At 46.3% G+C, this 27,677-nt stretch overlaps 1 protein-coding gene across 5 annotated transcripts in view; it reads left to right on the plus strand.

The window, feature by feature from the left end:
- RERE (arginine-glutamic acid dipeptide repeats) overlaps window positions 1-23,589 on the plus strand; it is a 401,924-nt gene extending 378,335 nt beyond the window's left edge. For 3 of the 5 annotated variants that reach the window (XM_084652065.1, XM_084652066.1, XM_084652069.1), the window contains 10 exons: window positions 919-1,011; window positions 1,763-1,962; window positions 3,366-3,527; window positions 5,619-5,732; window positions 6,626-7,953; window positions 8,896-9,118; window positions 10,279-11,002; window positions 17,861-18,007; window positions 18,465-18,645; window positions 20,476-23,589. In XM_084652065.1, coding sequence (XP_084508191.1) covers window positions 919-1,011; window positions 1,763-1,962; window positions 3,366-3,527; window positions 5,619-5,732; window positions 6,626-7,953; window positions 8,896-9,118; window positions 10,279-11,002; window positions 17,861-18,007; window positions 18,465-18,645; window positions 20,476-20,509 — 3,206 coding nt within the window. In that variant the 3' untranslated portion in view covers window positions 20,510-23,589. The remainder of the gene's footprint in view (window positions 1-918; window positions 1,012-1,762; window positions 1,963-3,365; window positions 3,528-5,618; window positions 5,733-6,625; window positions 7,954-8,895; window positions 9,119-10,278; window positions 11,003-17,860; window positions 18,008-18,464; window positions 18,646-20,475) is intronic. The other 2 variants (XM_084652067.1, XM_084652068.1) reach the window with 2 other exon arrangements.
- The last annotated feature ends 4,088 nt before the right edge of the window (window positions 23,590-27,677 follow it).

Genomic DNA, 27,677 nt, shown 5'->3' on the forward strand with positions numbered 1-27,677 from the left:
CAGAGCCCAATGCAGTCTAGCACATCACTAAGTGTTATAGCACCACTGATCTCAGTGTGGTTGTAAGGAATATATCATCGTATAAAAGGCTAAAGATTCCCTTAAAGTTTTAATCCCTTTTTATGGACTAAATCCAGCAACTTATCACCCCACCAACTCCAGTTCAGAAATGTCGCCAAAATAATTGGAAGGGTTTCATAGTAGGGTTTTTGGGATGGGGAAGGGGGAGGATGCATCTAATGAAGTGAGCTGTAGCTCACGAAAGCTTATGCTCAAATAAATTCCTTAGTCCCTAAGGTGCCACAAGTACTCCTTTTCTTTTTGCGAATAAATAAAATGTTATTCAGTCATAAAATGTACCCTTTAAGGAATGATTGCACTGGACTCTTGTTGTGCCTTTGTCCAGAAGGATCACAAAGCACTTTACACACTACCAAACTATATATAAGAATCTCTTTACCCACCTGTGAAATTCAGCCATCTTCGGGGTGAAACACGGCATTTGAACACATTTGTTCAGATATTTAGTTTGAAGAGAAGTCCTTGTTGCAGAAACACATGCATGTTCTATTTGAGTACACAAAAATGCTACGCATCTTGTTGAAGACAGGAAGTTAAAAAAAAAAAAAAAGACTCTTCTCCAGTTAAAACTGCAGGGGGTGGAATTTAGGTCTATAGAATATTAATATCTGATGTGGAATTTGGCCAGAAACGTTAAGTGAACATCATACTCTTGAAAATTGCCCTGAGACTTAATTTCCGGCAATTACTGAGGCTATCAGCCTTGTTTCACGTGAATGATGGCACCTCCAGAGGCACAGCTAGAAATGTTGCACCATAAATGGTTATTCAGTCAACTAGTGTAAAATAAAACAGCCTTCTGATTTTCCCTTTTCCTTCATTTCTTTGCTCACTCAGTGGACTTGAGCTCAGCCAGCGAAGATGATTTTGACAGCGAGGACAGCGAACAGGAACTGAAGGGTTACGCCTGCCGTCACTGCTTCACAACCAGTATGCACTTGATGTATCTCCTTGCCTTGTGCTCAACACCGCTTCATCCAAGGAAGCGCGGTTTTCATGCATGTATGGCTGTGCTAAAAACGTAATGACGGATCAGCCAAAATATGCACCATTCTAGCAGAGTTAATCGTGATTTACCATTGCAAATTAGTATTACTGTGATGGGAGAGGATCCTGGAAGTTAGACATTTATGCAGTCATGCATACATGTCTAAACAGAGTCCCTTATATAATCCATTTACTGTATAGCAAATCAGTATTGGACTGTGACTGTCAGATACATAACACAAATTCATGATGCATCAAGGCTTTTCTGCGTCAGCTTCACTCCTGTAAGTACTCCTGAAAGCCCTCTGATGCTTGTGCACGTGCACAGAGTGCATGCTTAGAGCCCGGAGGTGAGTAAGGGAAGGGAGAAATGAAATGTTCATGAAGCATTTAGCTTTTAGAAACCAAGAGCTTGAAGAAAGAATAGCTGCCTAACAGACTCCCCAAATGCAGCAGAAGAGTCATTTTTTTCTTTTATTATTTTTCAAAGCAGCAGGTGTCTATTTAATTAAAAAATAGTCTGTAATTGAGCATGGTAAATGTTCACGGAAACATGAAGTCACCCTGGAACAGGCAATGATTTCCAGAGAAACCTTAGGCTTAGTCACCTGTAAAGGCTGGTAGTGTTCCAATTTGTATTAAATTTAAAGTGCAGGTGTTCGATATCTAATAGATTGTGTATTTCCAACAAAAGCCTCCAAGGACTGGCACCACGGCGGTCGCGAAAACATCTTGCTGTGCACTGACTGCCGCATCCACTTCAAGAAGTACGGAGAGCTCCCGCCCATCGAGAAACCAGTGGACCCTCCGCCCTTTATGTTTAAGCCTGTCAAAGAGGAAGATGATGGACTCAGCGGAAAGCATAGCATGAGGACGAGGCGGAGTCGAGGCTCGGTAGGCCCGTCCCCCTTCGTTACCTGTGCATTCAGGCTCCTCCCTGAAGGAGAGGTGCAGGTTGGAAAGTTCCAAGTGTGGAGAGTCGTATTTGCAAATAGGCTTCTAAAGCTGCACTTACAATCTCTTCCCTGCCACTCTGCTTTGGGGCATTCCTGCCATACTTGTAGACACAAAAATACAGTTGCACGTGTGCAGAATTTTGGAGGCCTTTTTGAAAAATTGGCCTGAGGTAACTCCCCTTGGAGAGTTCTAGTCACACTTGGTGTATATTTAATGTCTCAAACACAAATCCTTCTTTTTTGTTGAATGAATGCCATCATCAAAGAAGGTAAATGACCAGAATATGCGGCAGAATTCACACTGGTACCTGTCTTCCTGCTTGCTGGATTCTTTCAGCAGTAACCCTGGGACACATTTTCAAGGAAGAATTTTAAAAGTTTAAATGCTACTTCTCTTTGTGCTTACCATACATTCTCCCCACACCACTGAAGTTAAAAATCTCATTGCCTAAATAGACAATAATCACAGTCTTTGACGTAAAGGTATGGTATTCTGTCCCAAAAGGCTTTGCCCACAGTAATGTGCTGAGAGCATTGCTGAAGTGGAGCCACTTGTGGAGAGCCAACTTACTGCTCAACAGGGTTGGAGGGGAAACTTCAGCTTGTTTGGGGCTGGCCATCCGTAAACCCTGATTGATTGGGACTGTCAGACAGTAACAGCTTTCTTTTTTCACTAGCCTCCCCTCTCCACCTTTCTGGTCACATTAATGTTGTCATTGCTGCCGAATACCTTGTCAGGTTGCGCTGTCAGCTCAAGTTGGCTTCCTTATTTTTATGGTAGCCATCCATCCAAACAGCTGCTAAATTAGGAGGGAACAGATGAAACGGCATTAATTATTGCTACATAATCTACTGTGATTCTCATTGCGTAGCAGAAACACATGGAAGCTTTTAGTGGTTTTAGGAACTGCACTGGCCTACCTGAATGCCTTATCTCTTTTGGTCACTCTCATATCTGTCTTGGTTTATGCCAGCAGATTTCTTTTTTAAGATGGAACATTGGGGCGGGGAGGCTTCCCCTCCCCCTCACAAAGAGATGCCTAGCATGTGAACAGCAGCTGTGGGAACATCTTTGTAATGTTCTCATTTCCAGCAGACACTACTTAATAAAATAAGCAGCACTTCATGATTTTGGGTAGGCAAGTTAAGGATTTGCCTCTTGTCATTTTAAACCCAGATGAGCCTTCCTGGACAAATTGTAAAAACATTTAACGCTCTTGGTTTTTCATTTCTCAGGCACTGAGCTAGAGTGCTCATCCTTGCAGTAACTTGGGGGAAAAGCAAAAGGTTTGGGAAAATACTGGTTTATTTATATGCTTTTTATTTGTATTAAATTGATAGATGTCTACACTACGTAGTGGTCGTAAAAAGCAGCCAGCCAGCCCTGATGGTAGAGCCTCGCCCACTAACGAAGACATCAGATCCAGTGGCCGCAACTCTCCCAGTGCTGCTAGCACCTCCAGCAATGACAGCAAAGCAGACTCTGTGAAGAAGTCCACCAAGGTAAAAGTTGCTTGAGATTCGCTGTCCTTGGTTCAGGATCTGGGCTGCTTTCAGTTCAGTGAATTCAGCTTAGGAGCTTGGAGCAGGCCAAAGACCTAGGTTTGACCTGGGGATTTTTGCTTTCCTGCCTGTACAGAAGGCCTGGGATTTGGATCTGAGGGTAGATGTTGCTCCTCATTGTTCCAGTGATCAGAGCTGTTCTATACATACAGGCGGACGCGTAATGGTGATGAGCAGATTTTTTTTTTTTTAAATAAACACACACTCTATATATACTAAAGAAGTGAATGGCCAACGCCTCAGGCATCCTCTGGTACTTTTTTTCTGAAAGCACTCCCAGACCCACAAACCTGACATTTTAGACTTTCAATAAGCACAAAGACTCTCACAAGAAGTTACTAAAGAAACAAAGTAGTCATGGGGCAAAGAGCACAGCATTGTGATGAACTGAAAGCTGGCAAAGAGACAGGACACAGAAGGAATGAGTGGTCAGTTTTCATAGTGGCAGAAGGTTAACAGCAGGGTGCCTTCAGGTTCCATGCTAGGACTGGTGGTGGTTACCGTATTTATCTATAGTCTGGAAAAGTGGGTGAGGGGGAAAGGTGGCAAAATTTGCAGGCAGCACAAAATTAGTGAAGTTCAGAGAAGAGCGTGAGGATGACTTCAAAGGGACTCACCATGCTAAGTAAATGAGCAACACCATGATAGCTGAAATTCAGCGTTGATAAAGGCAAAGTAATGTATGTTGGAGGGCGAATCTGAAGTAGTCATGAACCTTAGAGTTCTTAATTAACCCCGTGTCAACTCAGAAAAGGGACTTCAGCATTAATTTAGACAGCACACCCAAGATCTCTGCTCAGTGTATACCTTCAGTTAGCAAACAAACAGTGTTACGAGGCATGAGGAGTGTGATGTAGAATCATACAATAAATATAATGCCATTATATAAATCAATGATACTTCCTCATCTGAAATATCACCCTATCTCAAAAGGATATTGTGGAATTAGAGGAAATTCACAGAAGGCTGACAGGAATGATTAGTGACATGGAAAAAACCTCTGCTGGAGAGAGATTGAAAGATTGTGATTTAGAAAGGAGAAAAATGAGAGAGGATATGATAAAAGTATATAACATAACTAATAGTCTAGAGAAGGTAGGATCGGGAACATCTGTTCTTGCCTCATAACACAAAAACTAGGGGGACAGTCAGTGAAATTAAATTTAAAAAGGGGCATGTTGAAAACTGATAAAAATATTTTTCATACATGGTAATCAGACTGTGGAACTCATTGCCATATGATATCAAGACTGAGAACTTAGCCAGATTCTAGGAAATCGAACGTTTATATGGATAACAAGAATATCGAATGTTACACCTCGTGCTAACAAACAATGTTGTAAGGGATATAAAACTTCACATTTCAGGGCTTTAGCCAGTCTCATGGGGGCACAGATTATCCCACATCTCCCTGCTGCAAGGTTCTTGCACTTTCCTCTGAAGCTTCTGGTGCTGGCCACTGTCAGACACAGGATATTGGATTAGACAGACCTTGGGTCTGATCTTGTCTGGCAAATTGTATGGGACTTCTTATGGCATTTGGACCTTAATATAGGTCAAAGGGGTAGGACCAGCACTTCCCTTTTAAATATATTCCTGTTTAGAAATGTGAGTTTAAAATAATGTCTTGATAAGTGTTCTGTTCAGCTTGTCCACTTACTCCCACTAGCCTGTGTAACGAATGCTGTGAGGGACTTACTTGCAAGCTGCCTCCCAGCTTGATGTCCTCCGAGGCAGAACTGTAGCTTCATTCTGGGCCCCCCGCTATGTTTGGACATGAAAGCCTATGGGGAACAGCTCCTACCAGATGGGAAGTGCCTCAGCAGCTCCAGAACGCAGATCCCTGTCCTCCCCTTCGAACAGGGGAGGAGGCATATTGACTAAATTAACCTCTGATCAGCTTTCCGCCTCCATAGGAACTTTCCTGGGTGGTTAGCATTAGTATGAAGCCTCCCAGTGTGAGTAAGTGCTCCATTTAGCGTCACTTTAACTTCCCTAATAAACTGTTCCTGTCTGTTCTTTTTGTGGCAGAAGATAAAAGAAGAGGCATCTTCTCCTCTCAAGAGTTCCAAGCGCCAGCGGGAAAAGACAGCATCTGACACAGAGGAACCTGAGAGAACCAACGCCAAAAAATCCAAAACTCAAGTGAGTCCCTGTGGTAGAGCGACAGTCCTGCCTGTTGCCCTCTGAACTGGATGTGCACTCCTCTGGTGGCTAACATTGGCCACCACCATCTCCCCCCAGTATAGAGAGAATCTAAAATCCAAACCCAAAAACAAACCAGAAACACAACATTGATTTAAACTGCTTCCAAAATGCCAGAACAGCAAATAGTAATTTAATCTGTGGCTGGAAAGCAACCCACTTCTTAATGCGTTCCTTCTGCCGGGAGAGGAAGGGAAGGACGTGGGTAGGGATTGATGCCCAAGCATGTTGTCTTTTTCCATATTAGTATCTCCAGAGTCTTAGCACAGTTTGATTTTAGCTTTTTTTTCTTTTTGTTAACCTGTGTCCAAATTTTATTTCGGTGTCAGTTTTTTTCTCTTCCCTACACCTCTCAACAACAAACTGGAAGGAAACCAAAGTGAGAGCCCTCTTCAGATAGGTCTAAAATTAACCTGAGTCCCTGGCCACAGTAGCCCTAACAGAACATAATGTATCTGAAGTCACTCTCAGGCCTTGTGTTTTAAATATAAATGTAATTGGGGGAAATGCAGCTGACCAAAAAGTTCTAGGAAACCAGTTAAGTCTGCGAGTCCCTGAATTTTGTATACGTAATGCCTGACATTCTTAGTCCATTTGAAATTGGCCAGGTTCACCCCATAGTATTGGATCTAGGAGTTTCTAGCCCTCAGTCCTGTATGTTGGCATCCCCTGTACTGCAGGGTTTATTTACAGTGAGGGCTATGGGGTGGCTGGGCAGTAGTGTAGCATATAAATGGGGGTGGCTGGAATTAAGCTGGCAAAACCAGTGGGAGTGGGTAGCTCTCCTTCACCATATCAGTGATTATAAGGAGACCTTTCCCCCGTCTCAACAGGAGATCAGCAGGCCAAACTCTCCCTCGGAGGGCGAGGGGGAAGGCGAAAGCTCGGATAGTCGCAGCGTCAACGACGACGGGAGCAGTGATCCAAAGGACATTGACCAGGACAATCGAAGCACGTCGCCCAGTATCCCCAGCCCCCAGGACAATGAGAGTGACTCGGATTCATCTGCTCAGCAGCAGATGCTCCAGGCACAGAATGTCCCTACCCAGGCTCCACCTTCTACCCCGCCCGTTTCAACACCGTTACCAACACCCATACCCGCAGCATCAAGCACCCTTACAGCTCCCCTGCAGGTTTCACCGTCAGTGTCTCAGCCTCCCAGCCAGCCCCCAGCACCACCACCTCACTCTCACATACAGCAGGCCCCTGCTTTGCACCCTCAGAGGCTCCCTTCACCGCACCCGCCGCTGCAGCCTTTGACTGTGTCTCAGAGTCAGCCCCAGGGTCCTGCCTCATCACAGCCACATTCACAACCTCCACTTCATGGCCAGGTCCAGCCTGTCCCTCATAACCTGCAGGCCCAGCCTCTCCTGCCTCATCCAGTACCTCCTCAGCCTTTCCCTCTCCCCACACAGCCTTCTCAGTCTCAGGTTCCCCTTCAGACACAGCCTGCTTCTCACCCGCATGCCGCTCTGCAGGTTCAAGCGGTGCAGCAACCGCAGCCCCCTCGGGAGCAGCCCCTGCCTCCAGCCCCCATGGCCATGCCTCACATCAAACCCCCTCCTACGACCCCGATCCCCCAGCTTCCCACTCCCCCATCCCACAAGCACCCTCCCCACCTCTCCGGGCCATCTCCATTCTCCATGAATTCCAACCTGCCGCCACCACCGGCTCTGAAACCTCTCAGCTCCCTTTCCACCCATCACCCTCCTTCTGCGCACCCTCCTCCCTTGCAGCTGATGCCTCAGAGTCAGCCACTGCAGTCTTCTCCAGCCCAGCCTCCAGTCCTGACTCAGAGTCAGAGTCTTCCACCAGCAGCGAGCCATCCCCCATCTGGCCTCCATCAGGTATCCTCCCAGGCCCCCTTTTCTCAGCATCCATTTGTCCCTGGGGGCCCGCCTTCCATCACTCCTCCATCTTGCCCTTCCACTTCCACACCACCTTCCGTGCCTGGTGTCCCGTCTCAGGCATCTGTCCCCACCTCTGCGGCTTCCAGTGGAAACGTTCCAGTGGTGACATCCTGCACGATACCGCCTATTCAGATCAAAGAAGAGGCTCCCGATGAGGCAGAGGAACCAGAAAGCCCACCTCCCCCACCCAGAAGCCCATCTCCTGAACCTACTGTGGTGGACACACCAAGTCATGCCAGTCAATCAGCCAGGTAATGGAGGGTGTTGGCAAATTCTTCATTCTGTGCTCTGCTGTTCCACAGAGCTGCATTAAGAGTTTCGCCGCTTGCTTGCTGGCTGGGCCAGCAGGGATTGAGTATTACAGCCTTGATACATTACAGTATTACAGTCTTGGAATTGGGGATTTGCTGTACTGCAACCTCTGTTTGCCAGCCTCTTTGGCAATAGAACAGTTGTCTAAGAGCCTGTCCACGCTGATTGAAATTGTGTTACCACTGTTCCTGTTGGAATATAGTTGTTACTAGCCTAGTCTCCCTAACCTGACATTCAAGTATTAAATCACAATGTAGGTAAGACCCTGTGCGGCCCCTCCTCTCCCACCCCCCCCTTAAAACTTGCAGCAGGGCTCTATGAATTGTATGCAGGAACCCTGGAATTATGCCCAGTCTCCCCCAAAGCTTACTACTCTCCTGATACAGCACAGAATCCCTTGTTTATTTTTCTACAGGTATTAATTTACAGTGCCCACTAGTATTCTGTCTCCAGCATGCAGCCTATTTCTGTGTTGAAAAACATGGTTATTTCAGTTGCATGGATGAAGTTTACAGGGCAGATTTCCAAAGATACAAAGGGAAGTTGGGCACCACGGGTGCTGGGTACATATCTCCCACTTGTGCCTTTGGAAATCTCTCATCATTCTGTCACCGTTTTTCAGGGAATGAAAGACCCTCATCGAGCCCAGTGTCAGCCATTGTATTCAGACTGATATTGCAGGTACCATCTGTGAGAGGTTCCTGCTAGAAGGCTAGTCTGTGGAGGAGGAACACACAGTAAAGTTAGTTCCTTTCTGGACTCTCAGTGGAGCAACTCGTAATGTAAATCCGAAGTGTTGTATAATTCCCCTTTGATGTGAGGCTGTCAAATCACAGACTCTTGGTCTTTCCCAGGCCTAAATTCTCTGTTTTCTCTCTCAGGTTCTATAAGCACCTGGACCGTGGCTACAACTCATGCGCAAGGACAGACCTGTACTTCATGCCTCTGGCAGGATCCAAACTGGCCAAGAAGAGAGAGGAGGCAATCGAGAAGGCCAAGCGGGAGGCAGAGCAGAAAGCAAGAGAAGAGAGGGAGAGGGAGAAGGAGAAAGAGAAAGAGAGGGAGAGAGAGCGGGAGCGTGAAAGAGAAGCAGAAAGAGCGGCGGTAGGTTTATCGGTCTGCTGTGCAGGAAGGGTATGTTAGGATCTGTATTAAATGGTGACTGTAAAATGTTGGGGATACATTTGCAAACCTCCATTAGAGCGCTTAGTGCAGGGACAAGCATGGCATGGAGGGAGCAGTCGGGTACATGCGAAGCACAGGAACATTGAGGGTGGGTGCAAGCAATGTTTTGGGTTGTGAGCATGCCATTGGCACATCTAGCTGACTTGTACCTGTCCCTTCCTGCACTGGCCCCACCCACTTGCTTCAGGGCTCCCCCCACAGTGGTACAGGGTGTTGTAGGCAGCTTACTGTACTGCATATCTTCTCTTGGTGGATCTGCAGCCTCTGTTGTACTGAGAGAAGCCAAGGCAGCCTGGGGGCTGAATTGGGCCTGACATCAATAAAACACTTTCAAGATGAAAAGTGGTACCTAAATGTGCAGGAACAGTAAAGACCCATTAACTGTTGGTGAATTCTGTTGGTTCCCTTTGTGCTGCAGGCACAGAACGCCTGAACGTACATGGCATATCCCTTGCCTGTTGCCTGATGTACCATTTAGGGGAGCTCCCGGAAAGGGGTAGGGCAAAGGCAGGGAACCTTTGACATGTGTTTGACTTGAGAATACCTAATTTTTCTCAGGAGGGCCCCAACTGTGTATAATTCAAACTTGTACACTAATTTCTGAGTGTTGGTTTGGTTTTTAAATTTACTTGGAGATAAAAAAACAAAGCCCCTGTGGTGTGGGCAGAGATAATCGAGGGCAGGGAAACTGGTCATCATGCAGCGATACTGCCTTGTTTTAATTGAAAAAAACACACTAGTCTTTTTTTTTTAACCAGGCTTGTGCACCTTTCTAAGGGAGGGTTGTAGTAGTTAGCAGCGGAAGATGCCTATAGCCAGCCAGTCCCTGCAAATGGAAGGGCAGAACATAGTGTGGTGTTCCCCCACCCCCGCGTGCTGTGCACCCTTGCTCTTCAGGGGCTTGCTCGATCGTAGCATATGTGGGGGAAGGCTTTTGGGAGAAAGCTGTCATGGGACAGGGTGTAGGATTATCCCCGTACTGAGCTGCAGCGAAAGGGTGAATGTGCTGGGAATTTTTTCAGCCAAGTTAGTTTGTTTGAAATAAAATCTCTCCCCTTCCCTCCCCCCATTCTCTGCAGCAGAAAGTGTCCAGCTCCTCCCATGAAGGTCGCCTTGGGGAGTCCCAGCTCCCTGGACCAACTCACATGAGACCTTCATTCGAACCTCCACCCACAACCATCGCCGCTGTTCCACCTTACATAGGTCCAGACACGCCCGCGTTACGGACTCTCAGCGAGTACGCCCGTCCTCACGTAATGTCACCAACAAACCGCAACCACCCATTCTTTGTTCCCCTGAACCCCACCGATCCTCTCCTGGCCTACCACATGCCTGGCCTCTATAATGTGGACCCCACCATCCGAGAACGGGAGCTCCGGGAGCGGGAGATCCGGGAGCGGGAGATCAGGGAAAGGGAGTTGCGAGAGAGGATGAAACCAGGCTTTGAGGTGAAGCCACCTGAACTCGATGCACTGCACCCAGCTACCAACCCCATGGAGCATTTTGCCAGGCATGGCGCACTGACTATACCCCCAACGGCAGGACCCCATCCGTTTGCTTCCTTCCACCCGGGTTTGAACCCCCTTGAAAGGGAGAGACTTGCGCTGGCAGGTCCCCAGTTACGGCCTGAAATGAGCTACCCTGACAGACTGGCAGCAGAAAGAATACACGCCGAGCGGATGGCGTCGCTCACAAATGACCCGCTGGCACGGCTCCAGATGTTCAACGTGACACCTCACCATCACCAACATTCGCATATACATTCGCATCTACACCTCCATCAGCAGGACCCGCTACATCAAGGTGAGCCCAGGGAGCGAGCCAGAGCTCTTCCTTAGGGATGCTGACCCCTGCTGCTCTTGTAGATCCTAGAATCGTAGAAATATAGAGCTGGAAGGAACCTCGAGAGGTCATCCAGTCCAGCCCAAGCCAGTCCTTGCACTACTAAACCTAGACCATTCCTGATAGGTGTTCTTAAAAATCTCCGATGATGTGGATTCTCCAACCTGTCTTAGAAGCCTATTCCAGAGCTTTAAAGTTAAAGTTTTCCTAATATCGAACCTAAATCTTCTTTTCTGCAGATGAAGCCCATTACTACTTATCCTACCTTCAGTAGACATGGGAAACAACTGGCCCCCATCCTCTTTATCATATTCCTTAACATACTGGAAGACTATCAGGTTGCCCCTCAGTCTTCTTCCCCAGCTACAGAAAGGAGGTGGACAAATTGGAGAGAGTCCAGCGGAGGGAAACGAAAATGATTCGGGGGCTGGGGCACATGACTTATGAGGAGAGGCTGAGGGAACTGGGTTTATTTAGTCTGCAGAAGAGAAGAGTGAGGGAGGATTTGATAGCAGCCTTCAACTACCTGAAGGGGGGGTTCCAAAGAGGATGGAGCTCGGCTGTTCTCAGTGGTGGCAGATGACAGAACAAGGAGCAATGATCTCAAGTTGCAGTGGGGGTTGGATATTAGGCCTTGTCTACACTGGCAAGTTACTGTGCAGTAAAGCAGCTGTCTGTGGTGTAACTCCCAAGGTGTACACACTACCAACCCACTTAGTGCGCAGAAACTCCTCAGTTGCAGCATTGCAAAAAAAACACCTCCACAGTGCTCCTGTGCTGCATTGCCAAGGTAAACACAACAACTGCTTTCAGGGCTGTAATTGGCCTCTGGAAGTGTCCCATAATCCCTCAAGTAGCTGCTCTGCTCATTGTTTTGAACTGGCTGTCCTGAAGGCATGCGCCCTTCCCCTTTCAAAGCTCCGTTTCTGACAGCCATTGCTTGCTCTGCTGATCTGCTCCAGGACACAAAGCAAACCATTACTATGGAATGCTCATGCTGTTGAACACAGGGGTGTGTGTGTGGGTGAGAGAGAGAGAGGGAGCGTGCGCGGGGGGGGGGCTGATGTTGGGGGGGGGTGTGAGAGAGAGAGAGCGCTGGGGGCTGATGTTGGGGTTTCCCTATCCCCTTGCCTCAGGTCTGGTTGTTTCCTGCCACTGTCTGAACTTACAAGACAGCATGCTGAAACACTCTCTGTCTCCAGGCTCTCTCTCTTTCCCCCTCCTCATACACCCACTCACACACTCCCGCGCCCCCCCCTCCCCCCCCTTCAGTTGGAAAGCAGCTGGCAATGTAGTAGGATGCCCGTGGAGCAATGGGACGCCGTGCCTGCCCTATGAGGCATTGCAAACCCTTCCCAAAGCACCCGGTGGCAGCATCACAGAGGGACAGCTACCACAATGCATGGCTGTCTTTGCCGTTGCAAGAACTGCTAGTGTGGATGCGCTCCACCCTCACAAGGAGCACAGTGTGCACGCGCAACGGCAGTTTCATTCCAGCGCGTTGTTAAAAGTGCTATCACTTGTTGCACAAAAACTTCGCAGTGTCGACAAAAACTGTTTCACTAGGAGGGTGGTGAAGCACTGGAATGCGTTACCTAGGGAGATGGTGGAACCTCCTTCCTTTGAAGTTCTTAAGGTCAGGCTTGACAAAGCCCTGGCTGGGATGATTTAGTTGGGGTTGGTCCTGCTTTGAGCAGGGGGTTGGATTAGATGACCTCCTGAGGTCCCTTCCAACCCTCATCTTCTGTGATTCTTTTCTCAAGACTATACATGCCCAGTTTTTGAACCTTGCCTCAGAGATCAGGTTTTCTAAATCTTTTATCATTTTTGTTGCTTTCCTCTGAACTGTCCAATTTGTCCACATCTTTACTAAATTGTAGCATCCAGAATTAGGCACAGGTACTCCAGCTGGGGCCTCACTAGCGCTGAGTAGAGCAGGACAGTTACCTGTCATGTCTTACATACAACATGCCTGTTAATACACCTCAGAATGGTATTCGCCTTTTTGAAACTGGATCACATTGTTGACTCATATTCAATTTGTGATGCACTATACCCACCAGATTCTTTCCAGCAGTGCTACCTACTGCCTATCCAGTTATTCCTTGTTTTGTAGTTGTGTGTTTGATTTGTTTCCTTCCTGTGCGTAGTACTCTGCGTTTATTGAATTTCATCTCGTTGATTTCAGACCAGTTCTCCTATTTGTCAAGGTTGTTCTGATTTTTAATCCAGTCCTCCAACGTGCTTGCAACCCCTCCCCCTTTAGTGTCATCTGCATATTTTATACGCATATTCTACTCCATTATCCAATTCATTAATGAAAATATTGAATGATACCAGATCCAAGAGCCTTCTGCCCAAATCATGGGGTCATATCCCGTGACTCAGGAACTATGCACAGCATGATCTCTAGCTGTGTCAGCATGGCAGCCGTACCCAGGTCTCTACAAGATTATGACACATGGGTGTGGCCCCACCCTGAATAACATTGCTTTCTTTATACCGTGTGGCTAGAAATAGCTATAATTGTGTTTGATCTCTCATAGACACCTGCTTTTTCCTGTCCACGCAGGCAAAGGGAAACCACAACACAGTGCAGCTGGGGTACAACTGTGTTTAAATAATAGGATTATTATTTTATTTTAGGCATTTCGTCTCTGTGTAAATGACGCAGGCCTCCCTTGTAATAACCTGGGTACTTTACACCCAGATATTTAACCCTTCCCTGGGATTGGATCAGGTCGTTGCTGAGCACAGGGCAAGGTTTCAGCAGCCAGTAACATTCTTCACACACCCAGGCCTTGTCCAAAATTCTCCCTCTGCTGGTCTAGAGCTGGTGCAGCCCAATCAGCAGTGGCAGCACTAGTGTAGACTGCAGGCACTTGTCAGATGACACAGTGGTTAAAACTCTTGCTCCCTGTGTACCTTTGTACCCAGCTTAGTAGTTCATTTGGTGCGCACGCCCGTGAGAGCGCTACACACTGAATACTAGCACCTAGACGTCAGTGAGATCTCTGGCTGTCTCAGGCTGGAAAATGGTTGGAGTTGTTCTGCCAGAGTGTGAATTTAAAACAATTGGTTATTAAAATATTGCATGATAGAAGTGTGGGTGGGTGTGGGACATGCAAGCATGCCCCTGCTTTCTCTCTGATGGTGATTCAAGCAGTTGCCTGTGAGAAGTTCAGGTGAGACAAACAGGACAAGTCTGCGGCCCTTTTTTCATGTGAAGTGACTGCTCTCTCTGATGTGAAGGACATTGCCGTGGATGTCGATCTATTTTCCAAACTTAGTTAGGGTGGTGTTAAAATAAAGCGACAGCAAATTTGAGAAAAACCAAAAGTGTGCGCATCAGTCACCTTCCGATGGATCAAATGATAATTGCAAGGAGAGTGATGATAGCAAACCTCAGGCTATCTGGGGAGGAGGATGTTTGGGAAATGAGGAGGAGAAGATAACACCAGTGATAAGCAGTAAGCTTGCATGTGTCCTGCCAAATAAGCAGCATATTGATTTACCCTGATCAGAGATTAAGACGATCGGAAATGGAAGATAATAGTGCCAATTAAGCATCCAAATCCAAAATGGTGTTATTAAATAGGCCTTTCAGAATCAGCAAGGGTGGTGGTCAGGCTGTGAGATGGGGAGGTGTAAGTGGGTAAGTTTAGTCGATGTTTTTATATAACTGCTGGGTTTGTGAAAAATCCCACAACTACACGCTGCAGAGGAACTACACTGCCAATCTGACCTGGGGGGGGAAATGCCTTTCCGACCGCGCATCTGATGACCAGTTAGACCCAAGAGCCTGTGAGCAAGAACCAGCCAGCCAAGCACCTGAGAGAATTCTCAGTTCCCCCTCAGAGCCCTGGCCCTCCCCTTCCAGTGTCCAATCTACAGCCATGGCCATCCCTGATACTTCAGAGGAAGGAGCTAAAAAGAAAAAAAAAAAAACCCCAGAGTGCACTGGGGGAGGAGGAGAAGTTCCACACTTATTACCTTGGCAGATTTCTGGTACAGGTTACATATCTTCTTCTCATTCCCGTGGAGGGAGGGCATCAAGGCTCTGGTTATGCATGTCTGCATCGCAAACTAAGGTGTAATTGTAGCTTTAATCTAGCTAGTGTGGGTAACGATACTAATGAAGATGTGGTAGTATAGGCTAGCGGCTTCAGTACAAGCCCACCAAGGACTCTGGGTACATACTCAGGTTGCTGGTCCACACTGAAGTCCATGCCACCACACTTTACACTACTGTTGTTACCCATGCTAGCTTGATTAAAGCTAGGCCGGGTGTGCCTACCTGTGCTACAATTACACCTGATTTGCAGGGTAGACATACCCTCCGGCCCTCTTGTTGACATCTGTGGTGATTCTCTGATTCCTTTATCTCCCATTTATCTATTTGTCTTGTCAACACCTGGCAACATCATAACTTCCTAGTGCTGACTACGTAAAGCAGACCTCCCTGCTTCAGCTCTCTTAACATCTCCTGTTGGTTGCTACAGCCCCACCCTTCTTCCCTCTTGGCATGCAAGTCCCCTTACCAACACATAGTTTATACCCAATTTTAGTGTAATCATAGTGTCTAGTGAATATAATGCAAAACCTCTACACAGTTCAGAGAAACTGGCAGCCTCTGCTGAGGCGTGACCTCAGTACTATACTAGTAGCTGCAGTGAAAAGGGTGTGCGAAGGAGGTTTTACCTCTTCAGCCTTTCTGCACTGCTAGACCGTGAACATTTGGGCCTTGTACAACTGGAATAGACTTTTCTTCATGCTTACCAGAAAGCTCCTCGGTCTAAGCTTGGGGACCTTCATCATTAGAATGTGCTTAGTTCTAAAACGCTTTTAGATCCCCAGAAAGGATTGGTGACATAACTTGGTATCCTGTTAGGTGTCAAGACAAAGAGATGGGAAAGTCACTCATTTGGCTGAGTAGCTATGAGTAATGTCACTACATTGGTGATTTTGAAGATGGGCAACCAAAGCAAGATTTCCACATTTTCTGATAGCAAACTGGTGGAGAAAGGTTAAATAAGGCACCAACTAATTCAGCAGCAAGGTCAGAAGTGAAAGCAATTCAAGTACATGGTGTACAGTTCCTGGGACAAACGTAGTGCAGATGTACTTGTGCAAGCAAGCAAATATAGCATAATGAGTCTTGGAACATGTGAATTAAAAATAGATGGTGTCTCTGTTTCCTGGGTTAGGAAGGGAATTTGAGAGCTATTGCAGAAAGAACCAGAGTGTGCATCAAAGGAGGCAAGTGATACGCAGCTGTATTTCAGTAGGAATGTATCTGGGATTTGATAGCGGTGATGCAGTACATAAAGGCACTACTAGATGGAACTTGCACAGTGTTCAGCATGCTATGTGTGCTGCTCTGGCGGTCAGAAGAAGGACTGCACCAAATATCAAGTCTTATGGATTGTAAAGGGGCAGGATTGACATAGATTGGACTGCACTTTTGCAGATGATGAATAGGGTTGATTTAAATTGACTTTACAGCTACAGACACTTGAGTGCTGGAATATGGTAACTTTTAAAGGAAAAGAAATAAGTGTCTGACACAGCGTGTCTACACATGGCTTTTATCTTCAATTAATTGATTGCTTATTAACTCAAGGTAGCTAACGCATTTGTTAAGGCCAGCATGGACGCTCTACAAGTATTTGTTCCAGGACACACACGTTTGTGGTGTACCCACAAGGACCAGCCTGGAGTCTTCACCAGCCTTTACAAACATATTAGCTACCTCATGTGGATGGGCAGTCCACTAACTCAAGCTAGAAAACTCAGGTGTGGCCCATTGAGTGAGCTACTGAAATGAAGTCACCGAAGCCCTATTTCAGAATTAAGATCTTAGCTGCGCAAGGAAGGAAGAGAAAGTAGGGGGTTGGTCTGAGTGATGGGCGGCGCTGACATACAGTTACTTGTGTTGTGCTATTCTTACAGGCTTGCACTTGTGTGTGCTTAGAAACAGGAGTAATATTGGGATTGAAATGACCATGGGAGATTGCTTTCTGCGAATATGCAATCTCCATGCAAACTTCTAGCGGATTAAATGCAGGGGATTTGCCATGCACTGATGAGTAAATATTGTCATGGTTTCATCAGTGTCATGTTTTCATCCTCTTAGTAAAGTGACATTAGAGGAATTGCCTACAAGTGAGGACAAATAAGGACAGGGGGCGGGGGGGTTCCCTTTTGTAGAAGGCTGGCAGCTCCCTGGAGCTGACACTGTCTGATTTGGGGAATGGAGGGTTTGAGAGCTTCCTGTCTGTCCAGAGCAGTATTACAAGGGTGCTCAATTGTTAAGCCCTTCTGACCTGAGGATTGTCAGTGATCCTTTGAGTTGTACTTATGTGCTAGCAGAAGGCAAGAAGATATTTACAGCCAGTGTTTTTTTATAAACCTCTGAAAAGACAAATTTTGCCTTAGAGTCTTGGTTTAACTGTATTAGCATGAGATTCTGCCTCTGTGTGTGTGTGAAGTGGGGAAGAAGGAGGCTGCTAACAATGCATGTGTAAGTGGTTTTGCTGTTTGATTTTTCCTGTCACTTGGCAGATTTCTTTTTCGTTATTGAAATTGAAAGGCATGAGTTGTTGCTTTAACAATTAAGACTGTTTGGCAAGCAGATGTCACTTCAAACACTTGAGGATAGAGAAGTGGGCTTCAAGTCAGGTGGAGATAAACTCCACATAATTACACACCAATTAATCCAGATATTGCACAAGCTTAAGTGGTAACATGGCTTTTGTTCCCCAAATGGTGAGGCTTCCCCAAGCAGTTGGTTAACTTCCCTTTTATCTTCTTTTCTAGGTTCAGCAGGACCTGTTCACCCGCTGGTGGATCCCTTGGCAGCTGGACCCCACTTGGCACGTTTCCCCTACCCGCCTGGTACCATCCCCAACCCGCTGCTAGGGCAGCCACCACACGAGCATGAAATGCTCCGACACCCGGTCTTTGGTGAGAACATTTCACTGACCTTCCTCTAGGCAGCACTTCGATCCGAGCTGTAAACACTTTCGTCTGGTCTAAATGTGCAGTGGACGGAATTGGGAGCTTTAATTCTTATGCTTTTGCTTTACCGTTTTTAAACTGAACTTTTTTATGTTACAGTCTTTAGAGACCTCCTGTTTCATTGCTAATACTTCCCCTAGAGCTGAATCCTAGTAGCAGCTGTAGGGAAGCCATGAGGTATAGTGATTAGAACAGTGGGCAGACTGGAAATCAGTATTCTAATTCCCAGTTCTGCCACTGTTTTGCTGTATAACCTCAGGCAAGTTGCTTAACCACTCAGCGCATCTGTGTCCCCATCTGTGAAATGGGAATGTGGCGGGATAATGCTCTGCTTTACCTACCTTGCAGGGCACCGAGAACCAGTTAATGTTTGTGAAGGGCATAAATGTGATGTCTCCTGCAGGTACCCCCTACCCACGAGACCTGCCTGGTGCTATCCCACCTCCAATGTCAGCAGCCCATCAACTGCAGGCCATGCATGCCCAGTCAGCAGAGCTGCAAAGACTGGCTATGGAGCAGCAGTGGTTGCACGGGCATCCCCACATGCACGGTGGGCATCTACCAAGTCAGGAAGATTATTACAGGTGAGAGATACATTGAAGACGCAGCTAAAAGCTCTGTTACTATTTCCCTGAGTTTTTTCTCCTGAGAGGTCCCCTCCCCACAAACATGTGGTCAGTGTGACCTTAATGTGCTTGGAGATCAAGCTTCAGAAAAAACTAATTTGGTGTGGAGGTGTCACGACGTCACAGTCTCGGTGCTCTGAAACCGCCCTGAATGAAGCCAGGGAGGAGTGTAGTGTAGTGTCCCCACCACAGGACAGATTCACCAAGGCAAGAAGCCTTCTCAGCTTCAGCACTTCCTGGTCTGGCCTCAGCGCATTCAGCACCCTGTTCACACTGTAAGTGTCCTGCAGTGAGTCCACCTGTAAGGGACACCTGGGGAGGACTCAGCAGTGGCTCTCAGCCAGCATATAAAACAGAAGAGTTTATTAGTCGATGAGAACACAGCGTACAACAGATCTTCTTAGCACAGAAATCAGGAACATTCAGCAAAATTCATCTTGGGGGGATCCAGAGCTCAGAACCATGGGTTTCCCCCCTGAGTCCCAAAACAGGAGACTGACCAGTTTCCACCAGCCCAGGTTCAGTCACTCCCACCTGTCCTACCTCTGGACTTCGTCTCTTTCCCGGGCAAACAGGTCACCTAGTCTCTTTCTTCTACAACACCTTCAGCTAGCTCCTTGCAGAGAAGGGAGCCTGGCCATCATTTGCCAGGACACAAAGTGTCGGCCATTTTCTATGGCCCGGCAGCCAGTCAGCAGTCACGCCTGCCCTCTGGGGGTCTCTGCAATTATCACACACCCTTATCCCACCATCTAGATACTTGAGTAATACATAGGGGAAGCTGAGGCGCGCACGCACACAGTATTCAGCGAAAATATTAAGAACATTCCCACTTTGTCACAGGAGACTGGGACAGATTTTGGAAACTAGATCAGAATAATTGGCGTAAGGAATAAACTAGCTTTGTCATGGGCTGCAGAATTAGCTTTGCTTTTAGTGACATTCATTATGATTGCCATTTCCCCGCTTCCTCCCCTTGAAGAATAAAAACCTCATGAACAGAAATAAGAGAGGAATTCACCAGCAAGTAAATCTGAACAAATTATTGATGGGCAACAGTTGGTGAAAGCATAACTAATACAGACGCTGGATGAATGGCTGGGCAGATCTCGACCAGTCATGCAAGTTCCTCCTCTCCCAAAATTATTATATTGCAATGGTTTTCCTCCTCTTTTTCCCCCATTTGCCTTCATTGGAAGACCTCTTGTTTCTGTTTTGCAATGGCAGCTAGCGATCTTCAGAAGGGGAATCGCCGCCTCCGGCATCCAGCAAGGTCCACTCTTTATGTTGCTTCGTAGCGAGGATGGCTGAGCAGCAGCCTGGCATGTGCTTGCCTCATGCCCCCTTTCCTTTGGTGTCTCAAACCTTGTCTGTGCTCTGGAAAATTGTGTGTTGTGACACCAGGTGACAGGACTGGCAGCTGACCTGATGCTGAACATGGTTTAGCTGCAAGTGTAGACAGGGGCAAAGCATGTTCAGCACCAGTTCAGCTGCACTGCTTGCTGGCACCTGCTGATAATCTCACTTGTGTACAGAAGACCCCGATAAACAAAGCGCATCATCTCCTGTGACCGACTGTGTTCTTCACCACTTGTTACCATGCTGGTTCTCCGTTCACTCTGAGAAATCAGACCTCCTGCCCCCCACCCATGTCCCCTTTGTGGCACTTTGATGCCCTTCCCCGCGGGGGGGCCCCCCCCATTTTACAGTGAGGCTAGTATCAAAAGGCAACATATTGCTGAGCCACATGCCCTTTGTCCGCTAAAACACATTTTCTTTCTCTTTCAGTCGACTGAAGAAAGAAGGTGACAAACAGTTGTAATAAATTATTTATTTGTAATGCCGGCTATGGAAGCCCCAGTCCTTGGGAAGGAATGGAACATTTTTTACATACAATAAGAGCTGCAAAAGAATATCTTATAAAGATTTCTTTATATATTTAAATCTAAAGAAAACACCCACCTCCCCTACCAACAGCTAAAGACTTACTGGCATAAATAGTGTTCATTTGTAGAGAAGATTTCTCAAGACTGGTGTGGGCTTCCCTGCATGACCACCTATTCAGAAGCCTATTGAAAATACAGGACTGTTTGGAATTCTCAGAGAACTACCCTGCAATCTTGGGGGGGCGGGGGGCGGGGTGTTTTTGTTGGATTGATTTGGGGTAGGTGCTAGAATCAGGTTCACAACACGACAGTCACTGTGCGTGAAGAGACACTCAATGCATCTATATATATATATATATTAAAACCCGAAAAAAATAAGGATTGCAAGTAGGTGGCGTAACAAGCTCTGAATCCAAGTGCTATAATAATAAAATAATTACTTTTATTTTAATACATTGTAGGAAATCTTCATACTTTTAAAGAGAGCTCAGTTCTTCAGCATGGCTTTTCAAGTCTGTAAATAATGTTTTGGGTGGCGGGGAGGAAAAATAACAAAACTCCACAAATGTAACAATCTTGGTTTTTTCAGTAACATCACAAATCCTGATAGTGACAGAATACAGAGTTGATTTTTAATAAAAATAAATATATATAATTATCCCTTTAATTAAAGGGAAATAATGGGTGTCAATAATTTCAAATGGGCAAATGCTTGAAATTTGATTTGATAGCAACAGTAAGCATTAAAGGCAGTTGCAGGGATAATGTTACAAATGACTGTTTCTGTTTCCCCACCCCCTTTTTTTTTTCCCCCATTATCATTCTGTCTTTCCATTCTGCAGATGACTTTTATTGAGTTCTGCTTCTCAGCAGTACAGATGTCCCTTGAAACTGGCTTGCCCTTTCTGTCTCTACTGTAGAGATTATTGTAAATTTGGCTGCAATCTGCCTCCTTCTATTGTCTTTTAAAAACAATAGTCTCGCTAAATTTGTGTTAAGCTATCTCTTTAAATTTAAGCTAGTAGTAGCAAAAATTCTAAGTAGTAGTATCTTCCTTTAAATATGATGTGTAGCTCAAACTATTAAAGTCAGTGTTATGTGGGAAGAATTTTTGGACAGGGCCCACTTTCTCTGGCTTTTGTTTTACATATTTCTAAGGAGAGACTAGACAATTGGACTACAGAGTTGTGTATTTAAAGTTCTTTCATCAACACCAATAATCTAAATTTAACCTGTCTCTTACTGAAGGCTGCTTGTTTTTGGGGGCGTTTTCTAACATGTCTCAAGGTTTGTGTATCAAGGAACCTGCTGCTGTGGGATTAGCCAAAGGTATTTAGTAACATTGGTGACTCCCAACACAACAGGTTCATGCTGAATAGCCCAGATTGGCTGGAAGAAGAACTTTGCCCATGTGTGTCCATGGCTGATATATGGCAAAGGAGAAAGGGTGCACACAGTAGAAGAATAGGCATATATTTTTGTAGATAGCTTTGCTCGCTGCCTAAGCCAAGATGCACATCTTTCTTGAACACACACATACCAAAACCATCTTCTTGTTGTTGCATTAGCCATGTTTTTGATAAGGCAGAGGGTGGCGGATCCAGAGAACATCTGCATCTGCTGGTCATGTTTTCTACTGGTACATAACCTCTTCCATTCTCTCTCTCAACTCTTGAGGGCTGTAGCTCTGCTGTGGTAGACTGTTATATGTGGTGGTCATGTCATAGGACTGTATTGAGCCATGTTAGATAAACTTGTAGTTAATCATTCAGTCTTGTGGAAGGCATGGCATGAATGGTGCTTCACCACCACACAGGGCAGAAACCAACATTACCATGTTGCTACTCATTGGCTGCACTGACGGGTAGGTAATGGCACCGATTTATGAATTAAAACCTGCATCAGGGAATTCCAGGCTTAGTCTATCCATCTGTGTAGCATGTGTGTCCAAAGGAGGAGGGCTAGTTTCAGTTCCATCTCATCTCTTTTCTCATCCTTTCATTCCAGTTCTCCTTTTAATGCCATTTCAGTTCCTTAGAGTGAGTCAGTCCCATCAGAACTCTGTGTGAGCTCCTGTCTGCCAAGACTCCAGGGTTTGACACCTGGGAGTTCTCGGGCTTGGATACCAAGAGATTCACCCTAGAACCAGGAACTATAATATTTGTACATTGCTTCCAGTCTCTGTCTGTGGTTGTGGGGTGAAATAGCATTAACACCTATCCAGCAAGGATCATGGCAGAGGTGCTAATAAAAATGTCCCTGGCCAACAAAGAGCATTAATGTACTGAAGGCTTTATTTAAGGAAATTTCCATCAAAATTCAGTTTTTTTCACCATCTAGAACTGGGGAAGGGCAGGCAGGACACCACCACGAATCGCACATGATGCTGCCTCTCTATTTCAGTCTTTTTTTTTTTTTTTAAGGAAAAAGCTGTTGATTCCTTCATGTCCATTCTCCTTCCATTTTTCCAAAGATCAAAGTAGTGCTTTGCAATCCCTATTCAAAAAGCTGTCCCTTGATCTTTTTTTTTTTTTTTCAGCGTAGTAGAATCTTTTATGTTTCTGACATCGTGGCACAAAGAAGCTCTGAGATTCTTCCACCTCAATCCAGTGATTAACTACAGCTTTATTTGCAATGGCTTTTGAAACCATCTTGGTGTTCGATGCCCTGTTATTATAACCCAGACCTTTTAGTTTCCTTTCAGAAATCTCTCATTTTTTCCTCTGTTTTGAAGATTTTTTTTATTTTGCTTTCGTGTTTCTGAAACGTCTCTTGTTCTATGTCGTCATGGTTGAGCTTGTTTCACTGCACCGTTAAAGCAGAGTGTACATTCTGACTGCTACATTTATATATATCTTGAAGCTTAATGTATATATGAGTAGTTTGCCATGGGATAACACAGTGTAAACAGAGTAGAAACCCAGAAATCGTGACTTCTGTGTTCTCTCCATTTGAGTATTTTGTAATTTTTTTGAAATATTTGTGGACATAAATAAAACCAAGCTACACTACAGCAGCCAGGTTTTGTCTGCAAGTGGAGTGTGTCTGTTACTTGAGATGAGTGGGAGAGGGCGTGATAAGGGGGCAATGGCATGAAAGTCCTGCCTCTTCTAACAACTGCACATTTACAAGCAAAAGCAGATCTCTCTCTTCTCTTGTTTCTCAACCCGGCTTCTCTGTTGTTAGCTAACCCTAGTGTCTAGCCTTCACACATAGTGTTATGCTACCCTGTGTTTGCGCCTGAGCTGAATTCCAATGTGCATAATTGCATTTTGTCTACCTGGGTCTAGCTAAATGCTCCAGGGGGATCCTTGCACCAATTCTGCACCCTTCGCTTAGGCTTTTAGCAGTCAAATTGAAAATCACGTACATTTAGGGATGTGGTAAACGTAATTGTGGCTAAAAGGGGTTCTTGTATCTGTATTGGAGACTGACTTTGCCATTGATGTGGGTGAGGTCCAACCAGTAGCTAAAGTAGATAGAAACATGAGCCAAGGAAGAGTGGGAGTTGAAGGGAAGCACTGTGCCCCCTCACCCGGGAGAGGACATCGGCTGCTGTTTGCAGAGTGTGGCCCAGAGGCTGCGCTCTGTCACCTCTTCCTTGTTTAACTCACGGGCCAAGCATGTTTGAAAACGTGCTCTGCCCAGGTCTGGGCACTGCTTGTTAACGTGATCTGAATACAGTCTGGCCCTGTCCACAGTGGCTCCAGGAGCCAGGTTTAGAGCATGAATTTTGAATGCTTTTCTAATACTGCTTTGCTCAACCTTTGTTACAGTGCAATTTGACTACAGTTGAGTTAATACATGGTGGCTTTGTCAGCCTTCACAGCACTTTGAAGTCACATGACTTCACCATTCTATGTTTCTCACAATTACAAGCTGCCTAAAACCCAGCAAAACAACTGGGGGGGGGGGGGGGGGAGTTCGTGAAAATTTTCAAAACAAAAATGCAAAAACTTTCAGTTGAAAATTCTTGGCTCCACCTCTTAGGGTGTGACTACACAGCAAAGGGAAAACCTGCCACTGCCCGTGCCAGCCGACTCAAGCTCACAGGGCTCTCGCTGCAGGGTTATTTCATTGCTGTGTAAATTTCCAGACTCAGGCTGGAGCCTGGACTCTAGGACCTTGTGGGTTGGGAGGGTCTCAGATCTTGGGGTCGTGTTGTCTACACAGCAATGAAACAGCCCCGCGAGCCTGAGCTGGCTGGCACATGCCAGCCTCAGGTTTTCCTTTGCTGTGTAGACATATCCTTATGGGCTTTGGGCTGAGCTCCATGACTCCAATTCAAGCTAATGGGAGCTGTGGATACTTAACTCTTCTGGAAAACAGGCCCTGTGTGATCTTGGTCAAACTGCTGAACTTCTACCAGTATCTGCCTGTTTCCCCTTCTGTAAAACGGGGATTATACCATAAGGTGATCCTAAAAAAGTTGAAATGTGTCTTTATTATCGAAAAGTTGCTGTGCAGAGTGAGTTACATGATTTTAAACAGAAGAGAGGAGGATACTTTTCCACAGTGGGTCGGATTCTGAGGTTAAATGTCTCCTTGTGTTACCGCAGACTCACCATCATGCGGGTGGCCACCCCGGAAGATAAAGTGCCCCATTGCCTGGGTTTGCTTGGAGCAGAAGGGGCAGCTGTTGTGGCTAAAATCAAAAGGGAAGTTAAAGTGGCCTGTTTCAAGCAGCTTTTCTAGTTATATTGTGTGGTGTCTTGTAGGGGAAGGTCAGTGGCTCCTGAATGTGGTTTTCTCTGGCTGGCCAGACACGCTTGCTCTGTTGTATATATTGTGATTCCCTTTTTTTAAATTCTCTGTGCTTCATGGAACTTAGCCCAAGCTGCTCTTCCCCCTTACTACACGTTGTGGAAGATAAACCCTACAGGGATGAAGCCCAAATAAAAGGACTTTTATTGCCCTATAAATTGAACTGCCCCAGGGCATGTGGTTTCCCTTTGAGCGCTCTGGCTAAGGGGGTGGAGGACTTGATATCATGTGGCTGTGCTAGATTCAGAAACGCAAACCTCCGTTCTAACACCATGCCAGCTGTAAACAGCCATGTAGTCCCATGTGTTCACATGTGATCTAGGGCAGCGAATAGCCCTCCGCACCGTCCGCCAGTTGCATGGAGAAATGGCTGCAGCCAGATTTCGCCCCCAGGAGTTTGTCTCTTTGACCTTCTTCCAAGACAGAAAAAATACTCCCAACGCTTGCCATAAAGTCTCAAGTCCTTATTGTTTAGATAAAGATCATAGCCAAGACACGTATAGGTGATAAAGCCACAGGAGAGAGAGAAAACAGGAAGCTTCTTTTTACAGAGGAAATTGGCTTGTGAAATATTAGTTTAATTAGCGTAAAGGGCAATAAAATCCAGAACCTAGGCAAATTCTCAGTTTTCTGTTAATTTTGCTCATGGAGGGAATCAATGTGTTGATTCTCGTGAAAGGTTTATTTGTATAGTGATCAGCTCCACAGCGAGTCCCAGGCACTTAGCTGGCATGGTCCTCCGTTCTGGCACATATCTGACATTTGGCTGTAAAGCCGGGGGCTGGGGGGTCTTATTTGACTGTCTTCTCTGGAAATCCGAGATCAAACTTGGTTTAGGCCACAAATATTAAACTGAATTTGTTCATCTCAGCCAGGCGCCTACTGGATTTTTGCCTGCTGCCTCAAGCCCTGTTGTGTTATGGGGCTATAGGTGGTCTCCAGTGTGGGGAGGAAAGCCCCCAGGTTGAAATGACAGACGAGACTGCAAAGTCAGGACTGAGGTGTTGTGTCACGGTTCTCCGGCAGAAAGTTTGATGTGGTTCTGGCTATGCCTCATTCCCAGGCTCTTCCTCTTGCCTTGCAAAAAGGGGAATTACAGCAGCTCCCCAAAGGTAAATTTCCGTGTATGAATTTGCATCGGAGGGTTTCTTATGCAAGCCAACTGTTTTTTATATGACTGCTTTATTGAACAACAGATGTATCTGTAGCAACTGAACCTTTTTACATCAGCTTGAATCTTGGCTCTGTAACCGACCACATTCTGTAACAGGTCCCCAAATTTTAGGGCATGCCTCCTAGGGGGACGTGGAGGAACATTTGAGGGGGCATGGCTGGGGCCTGGGTCAGCCCCCACTGGGGGCAGAGAGGGAGCGCCACCCAGCTCTGCTCCTGGCCTGGCGCCATGGTTCCCGCCTGAGGCTTTGCTCCCGGCTCCGCTGCCAGCTGTGGATCCAGCCTCAGCCCCCTTGCCCCTGTCCATGCCCCCCCCTCCCAGAGCTGCAGTCCTGCTCCCAGCTCCAGTGGGGGGGGGGGGGGACAGGTAAGGGGGGGCATGAGGTAAAAAGTTTGGGGACCACTGCTCTATAATATAGAGGGGCCATCTTGGTTAACAGTATTCTGAGATTCATGCTGGTCTAGCCCTTTGTATCACGGCCTTGGTTCTAGTACAGATCTGTGAAAAGCACACAACAGGCAGATCCCAGTAATTAGTTCAGGGAGATGCACTGATAATTATTTGACTCAGACTTCCCCAAAGCTGTCTTCACCCTCCCTCTCCTATTAACCAACGAAAAAGCTTTCAGCTACTGTCCATCTTGAGAGGGTAAACTGCTAGCTTTTTGCTGGTTGTTATGGTATTGCAGTAACTCTGAGGAGCTCCCGTGATGGAACAAGACCCCATTGTGCTAGGTGCTGTACAAACAGAACAAAAAGATGGCCCCAGTCCCAAAGATATTACAATTTTTTGCCTTCCTTCCCAAGTCCTGCTCACACCAGACAACTACTTCCTACCCCTGCAGCTAGAGATGAACACAGGCTCTGACAAACCTTTGGACTGGTTGAGATTTCATACAGAATTGAGCCAACAGGGTTTAATCTGGAGGATTCCAGTTTACCTGGACTGAGAGCTAGAGGCAGACACTAGTTTGCTTTAAATGTCAGCGGGTACGTTGTTAAATGCTGATGTATCTGAGCTGGGGAATGTGCAGGTTCGGTGAAGAGTTTGGGCTCGGGAAGGAGTATTCTATTTATTAGGCTTTCTTAGAGGCAGCCATCCACCAATTAGGAGGCAGCAGCTGGGCGTGGCCCACCTATAGCAATCCCGGAGGCAGCTGGGCAGGA

Source organism: Lepidochelys olivacea (genome assembly GCF_965140295.1).
Source record: "Lepidochelys olivacea isolate rLepOli2 genome assembly, chromosome: 18".
NCBI classification, from domain to species: domain Eukaryota; kingdom Metazoa; phylum Chordata; order Testudines; family Cheloniidae; genus Lepidochelys; species Lepidochelys olivacea.